General features: G+C 37.1%; 1 protein-coding gene across 12 annotated transcripts in view; it reads right to left on the reverse strand.

Annotated features, from left to right (window-relative positions):
* Nucleotides 1-15032, reverse strand: part of LOC105472068 (ankyrin repeat domain-containing protein 30B-like) — a 539363-nt gene that overhangs the window by 378554 nt on the left and 145777 nt on the right. For all 12 annotated transcript variants that reach the window (XM_071070098.1, XM_071070097.1, XM_071070095.1 and 9 more), the window contains 2 exons: nt 13290-13450; nt 13040-13138 (listed from right to left, as the gene is read on the reverse strand). Coding sequence is in view for 1 of the 12 variants with exons in the window: in XM_071070099.1 (XP_070926200.1) it covers nt 13442-13450 (9 nt within the window). In the remaining 11 variants the exon portion in view is untranslated. The remainder of the gene's footprint in view (nt 1-13039; nt 13139-13289; nt 13451-15032) is intronic.

Raw genomic sequence — 15032 nt, forward strand, 5'->3', positions numbered from 1 at the left:
AAAGTAAAATAGTACACACTTTGGAAAACTGTGAGATGGTTGCTGAAAAGATTATGCATAGGTAGCTTATGACCTAGCAATTTCATTCCTAGGTACATACCCAAGAGAAATGAAATTTATGAATGAAACATACAAAAGCTTGTTCCTAAATGTTATAGCAGCATTAACATAATTATTCATAACAGCCTAAAATAATACACAGCATTTTTCATTATTCACAGTAGCCTGTTCAGAACCCAAATATTTTTAACCCAATGTGAACTGGTAAGCAAAATGTGCTGTACCAATATAATACAAATTTATTAGACAATAAATATTAATGAAGTGCCAATACAGGCTACAATATGAATGCACCTGGAAAACCTTTATAATAGGCCGGGTGCAGTGGCTCACGCCTGTAATCCTAGCACTTTTGGAGGCCCAGGCGGGCAGATCACGAGATCAGGAGATTGAGATCATCCTGGCTAACACGGTGAAACCCCGTCTCTACTAAAAATACAAGAAAATTAGCCAGGCATGGTGGCGGGCATCTGTGGTCCCAGCTACTTGGGAGGCTGAGGCAGGAGAATGACGTGAACCCAGGAGGCAGAGTTTGCAGTCAGCCAAGATGGCGCTACTGCACTCCAGCCTAGGGGACAGAGTGAGACTCCTCAAAAAAAAAAAAAAAAAAAAAAAAAAATTGAAGAAGCCAGATACCAAAGGACGCATATTGTATAATTCCATCTCTATGAAATGTCCAGAAATGTCACATCTGTAGAGACAGAAAGAAGGGCAGTGGTTTCCAGGGACTAGAGCTGCCGGGGGGGAAATGGAGAATGACTGCTAATGAATAAAGGATTTCTTTTAGGGGTGATAAAAATATTCTATAATGGATTGTGGTAATGGTTGTAGAATTCTATGACTGTTTAAAAACCCATAGAATTGTACACTTTAAATAGGTAAATTGTATGGCATATGTTGTATCTCAATAAAGTTATTATTAAAAATTTGGTTCCTCAGTTACTTTAAATATGCAATAGCCACATGTGGCTAGTGGCTATTGTACTGTACAGCACAGACATAGCACACTTTTATCCTCACAGAAAGTTCTATCAGACAATGAAGGGCCAGAGTGGCTATGATGGAGATGGTAAGAAGTGATACAAGTTGAAATTATTTTGAAGGTAGAAATGTGTGCCTTCACTTTCTGCTTGCATTTGCCCTAAGGGAGCCTACAGAAAACTTTGATTGGAGAAAAATTTAGATGTTGTGAGAAACTAAGCTGAAAATCAAATTTTGCAGTTATGGTTTTACAAGTTTTTGAGTTTCCTTCTAATACCAGTATTTCCAATGCTGGTTGATTCTTGGACTAAAATAAATTAAACATAAAAGGCATTTTTCTAAGAGGACAATGTGTTTCATATATTATGGATGTACACATAATAAAATTGTTAGATATTATAAGATATTCTATACTGAAAAAATTCTTTTTTTTTGATTATACTTTAAGTTCTAGGGTACATGTGCATAACGTGCAGGTTTGTTACATATGTATACTTATGCCATGTTGGTGTGCTGCACCCATCAACTCGTCAGCACCCATCAACTTGTCATTTACATCAGGTATAACTCCTAATGCAATCCCTCCCCCCTCCCGCCTCCCCGTGATAGGCCCCAGTGTGTGATGTTCCCCTTCCCGAGTCCAAGTGATCTCATTGTTCAGTTCCCACCTATGAGTGAGAACATGCGGTGTTTGGTTTTCTGTTCTTGCGATAGTTTGCTGAGAATGATGGTTTCCAGCTGCATCCATGTCCCTACAAAGGACACAAACTCATCCTTTTTTATGGCTGCATAGTATTCCATGGTGTATATGTGCCACATTTTCTTAATCCAGTCTGTCACTGATGGACATTTGGGTTGATTCCAAGTCTTTGCTGTTGTGAATAGTGCCGCAATAAACATACATGTGCATGTGTCTTTATAGCAGCATGATTTATAATCCTTTGGTTATATACCTAGTAAACGGATGGCTGGATCATATGGTACTTCTAGTTCTAGATCCTTGAGGAATCACCATACTGTTTTCCATAATGGTTGAACTAGTTTACAATCCCACCAACAGTGTGAAAGTGTTCCTATTTCTCCACATCCTCTCCAGCACCTGTTGTTTCCTGACTTTTTAATGATTGCCATTCTAACTGGCATGAGATGGTATCTCATTGTGGTTTTGATTTGCATTTCTCTGATGGCCAGTGATGATGAGCATTTTTTCATGTGTCTGTTGGCTGTATGAATGTCTTCTTTTGAGAACTGTCTGTTCATATCCTTTGCCCACTTTTTGATGGGGTTGTTTGTTTTTTTCTTGTAAATTTGTTTGAGTTCTTTGTAGGTTCTGTTATTAGCCCTTTGTCTGATGAGTAGATTGCAAAAATTTTCTCCCATTCTTTAGGTTGCCTGTTTACTCTGATGGTAGTTTCTTTTGCTGTGCAGAAGCTCTTTAGTTTAATGAGATCCCATTTGTCAATTTTGTTGTCGTTGCTTTTGGTGTTTTAGACATGAAGTCTTTGCCCATGCCTATGTCCTGAATGATATTACCTAGGTTTTCTTCTAGGGTTTTTATGGTATTAGGTCTAACATTTAAGTCTCTAATCCATCTTGAATTAATTTTCATATAAGGAGTAAGGAAAGGATCCAGTTTCAGCTTTCTACTTATGGCTAGCCAATTTTCCCAGCACCATTTATTAAATAGGGAATCCTTTCTCCATTTCTTGTTTTTCTCAGGTTTATCAAAGATCAGATGGCTGTAGATGTGTGGTATTATTTCTGAGGACTCTGTTCTGTTCCATTGGTCTATATCTCTGTTTTGGTACCAGTACCATGCTGTTTTGGTTACTGTAGCCTTGTAGTATAGTTTGAAGTCAGGTAGCATGATGCCTCCAGCTTTGTTCTTTTGACTTAGGATTGTCTTGGAGATGTGGGGTCTTTTTTGGTTCCATATGAACTTTAAAGCAGTTTTTTCCAATTCTGTGAAGAAACTCATTGGTAGCTTGATGGGGATGGCATTGAATCTATAAATAACCTTGGGCAGTATGGCCATTTTCACAATATTGATTCTTCCTATCCATGAGCATGGAATGTTCTTCCATTTGTTTATGTCCTCTTTTATTTCACTGAGCAACCACACGATTATCTCAACAGATGCAGAAAAGGCCTTTGACAAAATTCAACAGCCCTTCATGCTAAAAACTCTCAGTAAATTCGGTATTGATGGAACGTATCTCAAAATCATGAGTTATTTATGACAAACCCACAGCCAATATCATACTGAATGGGCAAAAACTAGAAAAATTCCCTTTGAAACCTGGCACAAGACAGGGATGCCCTCTCTCACCACTCCTATTCAACATAGTGTTAGAAGTTCTGGCTAGGGCAATCAGGCAAGAGAAAGAAATCAAGGGTACTCAGTTAGGAAAAGAAGAAGTCAAATTGTCCCTGTTTGAAGATGACATGATTGTATATTTAGAAAACCCCATTGTCTCAGCCCATTGTCTTAGCTCCTTAAGCTGATAAGCAACTTCAGCAAAGTCTCAGGATACAAAATTAATGTGCAAAAGTCACAAGCATTCTTATACACCAGTAACAGACAAACAGAGAGCCAAATCATGAATGAACTTCCATTCACAATTGCTTCAAAGAGAATAAAATACTTAGGAATCCAACTTACAAGGGATGTAAAGGACCTCTTCAAGGAGAACTGAAAAAATTCTCATATAAGCACTTATATATGACAGGCACAGTTTTAAGAACCTTATATATATTAGCGCCTTTAATACGTTAACAACTATTTGAAACAGTGTAACTAAGTGAATATTCCAAATGAGGTGCAGAAAAGTGAAGTCAAATATGTCCAAGGTCACAGAGTTAGTAAAAAAAAAAAAAAAAACTGTAAATTTTATAAACGAGTTTATATTCATGAACTGGGATAGAATAATGGACTCCAAAGACTAAAAAAAGATAACTTCAGAGGAAACAAAAATAATTAGACTAAGAAGTACTCATTTGAAAAACTGACACCTAATAGAAAATTTCTAGGAAAGAATTGTGGTGGACAGTAATAAGGTGTAGGTAAGAAATAGTTTAAGCTATTATGACCCAACAATTCCATGAGCAGAGAGCGGTGCCACTAAGTTTTATTTTATACATGTGCACTGTTATTTTAGTATTAAAACATACCTGATCTTATGGGAGCACATTTATTTTAAAAGTGTGAAATGGCCTCCTCCAAAATTGTTGAAAGGCCCAGTTGCTTAATTCATGCCCATTTATAAGTATCTATATGGTAGTCTTAAAAGATGAAGAATCGGTTTCCACGGTGTGGACTCTGGGGAATCAAGAACAAATGTTTTCAGGAGTCTTTTTTTTACGGTAAGTATATTCTCTTTTCCATCACCTCCCTTGAAAATTTCAACAAGAACTATCTGAAAACTTCCTTTTTAAAATCAAAACGGGTTTTTCATTCTCCTGTCAATAACCACATTACACTTCAAGGAGGGTTGCTCAACTATGCTTGACTGGACACATGGTGGGAAAACTCCAGTATGGCCCGACACCAGAGCTCTTAATGCACTTGGGTTCCTGTAAAGGTGACATGCTAGTTTTAATTAACCTCGAATCAGTTTTTAGATCAAAGGCTAGGAGCAACCATGGGAGTATGCATACGGCTGTGATGGTTGAAAGAAATTTGATTCACTGAATTGCTTGAGTGGAAAAATTTATTCTGAAACTTAAAATGAACTATCACAAACTCCATCAGCAAAGGAGCACTTTCAAAACTCTCTCTAAAATCACATGAAAATAAGCAAAGGGAAATTCTTGGAAGCATTCTAGCAAATGAACAATGCACCCATATGTTCTCAAAATATTTTTTCCAAATAATCATGCTGCTTTGCCCATGGTGAACATTGCTGATTTATACTTGAGGCTCTCTGTATGGATGGTGGAGAAAATTGGTAAGATTTCCTGTCTTTGTGACATGATCCACACAGTATCAAAGGAAGAAATGAAGCCACTTTGGCAACTTTAGTATGTGGTCAAACAAAACTCATGTGGGGCTCAGGGTGTGGGCAGGCATCTAAGGGACAGCTTCAGGCAGCACTTGGGGAAAGGAAATAAGCCTGAAGGTGTCCCTCTGTTAGATAAGGGTCTCTTCACTTTGACAGAACCCCAGTTTGTCTCAAATTGGTGCCATGTTTCTATGCTTTTTTGGGAGTGAGGAGAATAAATTCTTCTAAATGACAATTAAGGGTATAGTAAGAATTCACTGTACTTAGGACAGCAAATCAGCACACATAAACAAGTACTCCAATCAGTTGTCATATCCTGGTCCTCTGGAGCTTGCAATCCTTATTCCTGCCACCTTTCCCTCCCCCCAACCCAATAGCAACCCCCACTCTTGCCAGATTGTGTTTTTCTCTACAAAGCAGTCCTATCTTCTTCAGAAGCAAATCTTATCACATGACTCTCCTAACTCCAACTCTTCATTGAGAAGAAGTCCCTCCACCCAGGTGTTAGTGATAAAGTCCTCCCTCACTTCTCTGCCCTCTTTTCTAGCCCCCACCTCCTCTCTATGCTGTAGTTATCTTGTCTGGGTGGTGGCTGCCCACCTTATAAGGGATGCTAGAAATGTGTATAAGTGTGTTTTGATTGGTAGCTCCAGAAGGATAGGGAAAGTGAGAGGAAAGTGTCTTAGTCTTTTGATCTATTATGAAAAAAATACTATAAACTGCATGGGTTATAAACAATGTGAATTAATTTCCTATAGCTCTGGAGGCTTAGAAGTCTAAGATGAAGGAACTGGCAGATTTGGTGTTTGGCAAGGGCCTGTTCCTCATAGATGGTGTCTTCTTACTATATCTCACATGGCTCAGGGGGCAATGAGCTCTCTGGAGTTCCTTCTATAAGGACACTAATCACTAATCCCACCATTTGTGAGGGGTTTGCCCTCAAAACCTAATCACCTCCCAGAGGCCCCATCTCTTAACATTATCACTTTATGATTTTGGGTTTCAGCATATAAAATATAGGGGTATGGGGGCACAAACATTCAGATCACAGTAGAAGGTTACCATATTTACTGGCCAGGATCAGGGTGCCCAGTGTCCTGAACCCCTCATCACAGTCTGGCAAAGAAGAGTCAAGTTCAGGCATCCCCATCCCCATCCCCACTAAAACACTTCGCATAGCCACAGCAACTCAAATCCTATGCCTCTGCTTGATCCTGGCCATGAATGCTCCTTCTCTGAATCCTTCCTCACACCTCCCTGACCTGTATAGCCATCCCCTACTTATCTTTCAATAACTTCAATATCACTTCCTTGGAGAAGATTCTCTTGAACTTACTAAACTATGCTCTTTTATCATATAAGCTCTACCTACAGACCCCAGGACTCATCACATTGGTAAATAAGCAACATGTACACATTTTTTGACCATCAACTCTGACCTTAAGTAAGAGCCATCCCATTACTGGGTATATACCCAAAGGATTATAAATCATGCTGCAATAAAGACACATGTACACATATGTTTATTGCAGCACTATTCACAATAGCAAAGACTTGGAAACAACCCAAATGTCCATCAATGATAGAGTGGAATAAGAAAATGTGGCACATATACACCCACCATGGAATACTATGCAGCCATTAAAAAGATGAGTTCATGTCCTTTGTAGGGACATGGATGGAGCTGGAAACCATCATTCTCAGCAAACTATTGCAAGGAGAAAAACCAAACACTGCATGTTCTCACTCATAGGTGGGAATTGAATAATGAGAACACTTGGACACAGGAAGGGGAACATCACACACTGGAGCCTGTCGTGGGGTTGGGGAAGGGAGGAGGGATAGTATTAGGAGATACACCTAATGTAAATGACGAATTAACATTAGCACACCAACATGGCACATGTATACATATGTAACATGTGCACGTGTACCCTAGAACTTAAAGTATAATGAAAAAAAAAGAAAAGAATCAATTGAGAGCACCCCTGAATGGTGGGTGAAATATAATAAAATGTCAAAAACTAAATAGAGTCAGGAGGAATCCATGCAGGGATGGAGAAGGACAGTCTAGCATTGGTTTTCAGCACCTGAGCAGAAAAACTTTCTGCCTAAAAGGACAGCTTGGCACAAAACATCTGAGAAAGACAGGGATGAAGACAGAGGGAAAGCAGCAGAGGCAACCTGATGAAGGATGTTGAAGTCCCAGAGGGAGTGAGGACTCGCCTAAGGGCAGAGACACAAGAGACTGGTCACACAGAAGGGTACTGAACAAATAAGTGAGTACAGCAGGTCCTTGAATAATGGCACTTCATTATAACATTGATGAAAAACAAATCTCATCTGAGGTCCCCGTCCGTGAGGCGTTTAAATGTTCTCATTATGTCTGTGTGGGGTTTCTTCAGGGACTCTGTTTTTGTCCTACATCCCAAAGCTCAGTAGATGAGATTAACTGATGTGTCTACATGATGCCAGTCTAACCAACAGTGGATGTGTGTGTGAGTGACTGTGCAATGTCATTATGTACATGACATTGCTTACAAGTTTGATGTAGGACAATTAATCCTTTTCAAACACTTATAATTTAGATTAAATCACTGAGCAGCATTGACAAAGAAACTCTATAATAATAGGGTTCCCTCATGGCACCCAAAACTGCCAGGAGAAGCTCCTGCCATCTGCAAACCCCAACTGGAATAAGCAGGTTGGAAAAGGATCAAGTGAATGAATGCAAATTACTGTAAAATAAAAATCTGTGAGAACTATGATAATCACAAAAGTGCTCTTGTTGACAATGATGCCATACAAAAGCACTCTGTGAGGCTGACATACTTGTTCCTGTTTCTGAACTGCATAATGGTAAGTGGTGCTCCTTACAATCTGAAATCTGCTGACATTGATTGCTTGATGCAACCCACCACCACTACAACTACCATCACTCAGGGGTTCACCAGAAATTTGAGTAAAAAATATCTTACTTATTTTTATTAATCTTTAGAAAAAGTTTTCTAACAAACATTAAACATTGAAATCAATGTGAGCTATGTAAAGCTATGTAAAGTTCACATTGATTTCAATGTTTAATGTTTGTTAGAAGTGTTTTGGGTCCTTATTTAGAAGTTCGGTGATGTGTCTGGGCCCAGAAATATATCATAGGAATGTCACTCTTATTTATATCAGTTAGCCTATGGTAAAAGTGGTTTTATTATACGTATTTCACTCAAGCTCAATTCCAAGACCTATTGACCACATTAAGTAAGGACTTACTATATACTAAGCATGAAGGGAGCCAGGTTACTATCAGAGATGGGAGTTACAGATGCAATTGACCCTTGAATGACATGGTGTGAACTGCATGGGTGCTCTTGTTAGCAGATATTTTTCAAGAAATATAAAACAATTTGGAAATTAATGGCAATTTGTAAAAACCTGCAGATGAAGCAAATAACAGAAATAGCAAACAAAAATATTTATATAATTACTAGTCTATTTTATCATTGCTACCATGAAATGTACAAAATCAATTATAAAAAGTGAAAATTTATCAAAATGTATGCATATAAAGAACATGATGCCAGCTTCAGCTAAGAGAAATGTAAACAAGCATAAAAATGCAGCATTAAATTATAACTGCACAAAGTTAACTTTAGTATGTATTGTACTACTGTAGTAAGTTTATGACCACCTGGTACTACTGCAGTGAGCTCAAGTGTTGGGAGTATCAGCTCAAAACACCATGTGATGATAATCATCTCCACAGGAGCAATTCGTTTACCTAGGAAAATGTGTCGTACAGTAAAAGGTAATTTCTCATGGTTCTTGTCTGTTTTCTATTATTCTTTTTGCAATGCCACGAACCTCAAAACATGTGAAGTGCCACTATTGATGCCACAAGTGCTCCGATGATGTAAAGTCATGACTTTTTTACATGAAAAAGTTGAACATTTCTCCAAAGAAAAAGTTTTGAAAATATTAACAAGTTATAACCTATTAAATAGAATGAACCATGAATCTATACTGATACAAGTAAATTAATAACTTGAAGGTTTGATGAGAAAGAGATATTCATATAGTCTCAAATGAACTCTCTACAAAATAGTAATTCGTTAAAAAGTGAAAAAATAACATGACAGAGAAGATATTCAGCAGATACCACCATTAATAATAAAATCTAACATCACCAGTAACAGGCCAAATCAAAATTGTGGTCAAATAATAGGATGCAATAAGATCACAGGAGCATTTCTGTGATAGCCATGTTCAAAAAGTATGATATAAAACTAATTACAAGGAAACATTACAAAAACCCAATTGAAGAACATTCTGCATTACTAAACTTTATCTTCTAAAGATTCAAGGTCATAAATATCAAGGAAAGACTGAGAAACTGCTCTCATTGAAAGTCTAAGAGATATAAAAAATAAATATAATCAATGGATCTGAATGGAATCTTTTGCAACAAGAAATATTATAGGCAAGTAATAAAACAAAAAATCTAAGAATTAAATCTTAGAATATATTAATGTTAAATTTCTGTGAAGATTATATTGTAGTCACATAGAATGTCCTGACTTGTAGGAATACCCACTAAGAAATCAGAAATCATGGTAGAGTGTCAGCAATTTACTCTCAAATGGTTCAGATAATGTTCTTTGTAATAAAGCTTGAAACTTTAATTTTAAGACTGTTTTCAAAAGCTAATCAAAAAACAAATAAGTAAGTAACATAAAAGGTGAAAAGTCTTAGGAAAACCTTATTTTTTCATGAGGAAAGATCCATATAAATCAGCACTTAAAATTACATAAATTTGATGATATGGTGTCAATTGTATTACATGCAACCATTGCCAATGACCACCGTACTAATATAACAAAATGTGTCTGTTGGCTGTATGAATGTCTTCTTTGGAGAAATGTCTGTTCATATCCTTTGCCCACTTTTTGATGGGGTTGTTTGTTTTTTTCTTGTAAATTTGTTTCAGTTCTGTGTAGGTTCTGGATATTAGCCCTTTGTCAGATGAGTAGATTGCAAAAATTTCTCCCATTCTGTAGGTTGCCTGTTCACTCTGATGGTAGTTTCTTTTGCTGTGCAGAAGCTCTTTAGTTTAATGAGATCCCATTTGTCAATTTTGGCTTTTGTTGCCGTTGCTTTTGGTGTTTTAGACATGAAGTCTTTGCCCATGCCTATGTCCTGAATGGTATTACCTAGGTTTTCCTCTAGGGTTTTTATGGTATTAGGTCTAATATTTAAGTCTCTAATCCATCTTGAATTAATTTTCATATAAGGAGTAAGGAAAGGATCCAGTTTCAGCTTTCTACTTAGGGCTAGCCAATTTTCCCAGCACCATTTATTAAATAAGGAATCCTTTCCCCATTTCTTGTTTCTCTCAGGTTTGTCAAAGATCAGATGGCTGTAGATGTATGGTATTATTTCTGAGGACTTGGTTCTGTTCCATTGGTCTATATCTCTGTTTTGGTACCAGTACCATGCTGTTTTGGTTACTGTAGCCTTGTAGTAGAGTTTGAAGTCAGGTAGCGTGATGCCTCCAGCTTTGTTCTTTTGACTTAGGATTGTCTTGGAGATGTGGGGTCTTTTTTGGTTCCATATGAACTTTAAAGCAGTTTTTTCCAATTCTGTGAAGAAACTCATTGGTAGCTTGATGGGGATGGCATTGAATCTATAAATAACCTTGGGCAGTATGGCCATTTTCACGATATTGATTCTTCCTATCCATGAGCATGGTATGTTCTTCCATTTGTTTGTGTCCTCTTTTATTTCACTGAGCAGTGGTTTGTAGTTCTCCTTGAAGAGGTCCTTTACATTCCTTGTAAGTTGGATTCCTAGGTATTTTATTCTCTTTGAAGCAATTGTGAATGGAAGTTCATTCATGATTTGGCTCTCTGTCTGTCTGTTACTGGTATATAAGAATGCTTGTGATTTTTGCACATTAATTTTGTATCCTGAGACTTTGCTGAAGTTGCTTATTAGCTTAAGGAGATTTGGGGCTGAGACAATGGGGTTTTCTAAATATACAATCATGTCATCTTCAAACAGGGACAATTTGACTTCTTCTTTTCCTAACTGAATACCATTGACTTCTTTCTCTTGTCTGATTGCCCTAGCCAGAACTTCCAACACTATGTTGAATAGGAGTGGTGAGAGAGGGCATCCCTGTCTTGTGCCAGTTTTCAAAGGGAATTTTTCTAGTTTTTGCCCATTCAGTATGATATTGGCGGTGGGTTTGTCATAAATAGCTCTTATTATTTTGAGGTACGTTCCATCAATACCGAATTTATTGAGCGTTTTTAGCATGAAGGGCTGTTGAATTTTGTCAAAAGCCTTTTCTGCATCTATTGAGATAATCATGTGGTTCTTGTCTTTGGTTCTGTTTATATGCTGGATTATGTTTATTGATTTGCGAATGTTGAACCAGCCTTGCATCCCAGGGATGAAGCCCACTTGATCATGGTGGATAAGCTTTTTGATGTGCTGCTGAATCCGGACACATGAAAAAATGCTTATCATCACTGGCCATCAGAGAAATGCAAATCAAAACCACAATGAGATACCATCTCACACCAGTTAGAATGGCAATCATTAAAAAGTCAGGAAACAACAGGTGCTGGAGAGGATGTGGAGAAATAGGAACACTTTTACACTATTGGTGGGGTTGTAAACTAGTTCAACCATTATGGAAAACAGTAGGGCGATTCCTCAAGGATCTAGAACTAGATGTACCATATGACCCAGCCATCCCATTACTGGGTATATACCCAAAGGATTATAATTCATGCTGCTATAAAGACACATGCACACGCATGTTTATTGCAGCACTATTCACAATAGCAAAGACTTGGAATCAACCCAAATGTCCATCAGTGACAGACTGGATTAAGAAAATGTGGCATATATACACCATGGAATACTATGGAGCCATTAAAAAGGATGAGTTTGTGTCCTTTGTAGGGACATGGATGCAGCTGGAAACCATCATTCTTAGCAAACTATCACAAGAACAGAAAACCAAACACCGCATGTTCTCACTCATAGGTGGGAACTGAACAATGAGATCACTTGGACTCGGGAAGGGGAACATCACACACTGGGGCCTATCATGGGGAGGGGGGACGGGGGAGTGATTGCATTGGGAGTTATACCTGATGTAAATGACGAGTTGATGGGTGCTGACGAGTTGATGGGTGCAGCACAGCAACATGGCACAAGTATACATATGTAACAAACCTGCACGTTATGCACATGTACCCTAGAACTTAAAGTATAATAATAAAAAAATAAAATAAATAAAAAAAACAAAAAAAACCTAAATGATGTCGGTTGAAATCTAAATCTATCATTGTAATTGTAATAAATATTACAGGATACAAAGCACTAATAAAATGTTGGTAGTTTTACTTGTTTAAACAGCTGTCTATTGAAACATTTGAGTATGTAAAACTCAATACAGGTTTTTATTTGTAAGATCCACTAAAAAGTTTGTTAAAGAAGCCTAGAAACATGGTTTAAAATGCCACATAATTTTTTTTTTTTTTTTTTTTTTTTTTTGAGACGGAGTGTCACTCTGTCACCCAGGCTGGAGTGCAGCGGTGCAATGTCGGCTCACTGCAAGCTCCATCTCCCGGGTTCAAGCCGTTCTCCCGACTCAGCCGCCTGAGTAGCTGGGACTACAGGCACCTGCCACCACGCCCGGCTGATTTTTTGTATTTTTAGTAGAGATAGGGTTTTACCGTGGTCTCGATCTCCTGACCTTGTGATCCGCCTGCCTCGGCTTCCCAAAGTGTTGGGATTACAGGTGTGAGCCACCACGCCCAGCCTTAAATTTTCACCAAACGTGTATGATATAAAAATATTATCCTTTTTAAGAAAAATTTTTATATGTTTTATGTTAAATAAAAAACCATTAAAAGTTCAAGTAAGCATTCCAGTAATAAAATATTACAATTTTTTATATTATATAATTTTAAAATAAAAGTTAGTACCTTTTTTTCTGATGCTTTACTGACTTCATCTTTTAGATTTAAATCAGTAGATCCTAGAGGAGCCAGTTGCAGAAAATATTGATTGTAGTTCAGCACCACCTGGAAAGAAAAATATTTATGTTCTTCACCTAAAAGTTTTATGGTAAACTAAGTGGAAGTCAGAAAAGAGTTGAGAACCTGCTCTGTGTTACTGAGAATAAAAACATGTATATGTAACTATTATACAAAATTGTTTTTAAATATTACTCACCCATAGTTGTGCATTGAAATAATTATCATTATGACTATGTATCAGAGCTTCTGGCTTTCTCATTCTTTATTCATTTATTCAACAACCATGTGACAAACACTGGAATTACAGGATGAAGATGAGATAATCCACTTCTTGGCAATGTTACACTGTTATATAACCTGAAAAAACAAACAAGTAATTTTCACACAGAGTAATAAATACCATGACAGATTTAAAATAGGGCACTACTGGAACACACAGATGGGACATCCAAGTTTTGGGTCAATATTGTAGACTTTTTGGTGGAGAAGATATGCAGGTTGATACCAGAAGGACAACAAAAACATATGTCAGACAGAAGGCAGGAGCAAATGCCAAGAGCTGGAGCTGGGAAAGATCACTGTGAAATTCTACGTAGTCTCGTTGGCTGGATGCTAGAGGTGGAGTACTAGTAAGTGGTGAGAAAAATCTGAGTAACTTGACAACAACCAAATTGACTTGGGCATTTTTTATTGTATTCCAAGAAATGTAGAACATTTACTGAAGATGAAGGTCAACCAATGATAAAGTCAAAGACTGAAGATTTAAAATGTCACCAGTCACATGACTGCTTATGAACTATAACTGCTTGGCTATGCATCACGAGATGAGTCTTAGGTCTGTTGACCTTAAATCACAACCATAACCCTGAGAAGAGAATGATGCCTTTGTTTTCTCAAAACAACTGCAGTGTGTAGGCTAAAAGTTCCACAGGGATGGCAGAGAGTTAGAGCCAAAAACAGATATGTCGACTATTTGAGAGTTTTCTAAAGATATGGAAAATGACAAATTAATGAGGCATAAATATACTCTTTTTTTTATTATACTTTAAGTTCTAGGGTACAAGTGCACAATGTGCAGGTTTGTTACATATGTATACATGTGCTATGTTGGTGTGCTGCACCCATTAACTCATCATTTACATCAGGTATATCTCCTAATGCTATCCCTCCCCGCTCCCCTCTCCCCACAATAGGACATGGTGTGTGATGTTCCCCTTCCTGTGTCCAAGTGATCTCATTGTTCAATTCCCATCTATGAGTGAGGACATGTGGTATTTGGTTTTCTGTTCTTGTGATAGTTTGCTGAGAATCATAAATATACTCTTAATTATAAGCATGTGTTTATATCTTTCATTAAATGTGTATACAAAAGTAATTAGCATACTATCTATTGAACAAACAATAGCCAACTGATGTACTTATCAATTAAGCAAACTGTAAATAGCCATTTCCTATTTATAGTTTATTTTAGAAACCAATTAATAAATCTGAATTGAACTAATAAATCTTGCAATGTACCTTCTCCTGCTCTAGTGGTATTTTCTGCCACTCCTGCTACATTTTAAATGAGTCAAATATTATTTAAAATGTTTAATTTTAAGAAGAGAAATTATCCTGACAATGATGTATCACTTACAGAATTGTGCCCTTTAATATTTTCAGAGACTATACTGAACATGAGAATTGCTTAAACAGAAAAATACAATCCTATAAATAACCTAGAATTCTTACTTATTTTAGGTTTAGATAATAGAGACTATATATGTGTACTGCTGTTTAATCTGAGAAAAAAATTACAAATAATATTGTTCTATGAGTTTTTCTCTTACTACTACAAAGATTAGAGAATTTAAGTCATATTTTGCAGTGAATGTAATTCTTTCTAATTCTTAGCCAAACTCTGTCTTTTATAAAAGTTTTTTATAAAAGATTTTTCCTT

This window comes from Macaca nemestrina, chromosome 9 (assembly GCF_043159975.1).
Source record: "Macaca nemestrina isolate mMacNem1 chromosome 9, mMacNem.hap1, whole genome shotgun sequence".
NCBI classification, from domain to species: Eukaryota; Metazoa; Chordata; class Mammalia; order Primates; family Cercopithecidae; genus Macaca; species Macaca nemestrina.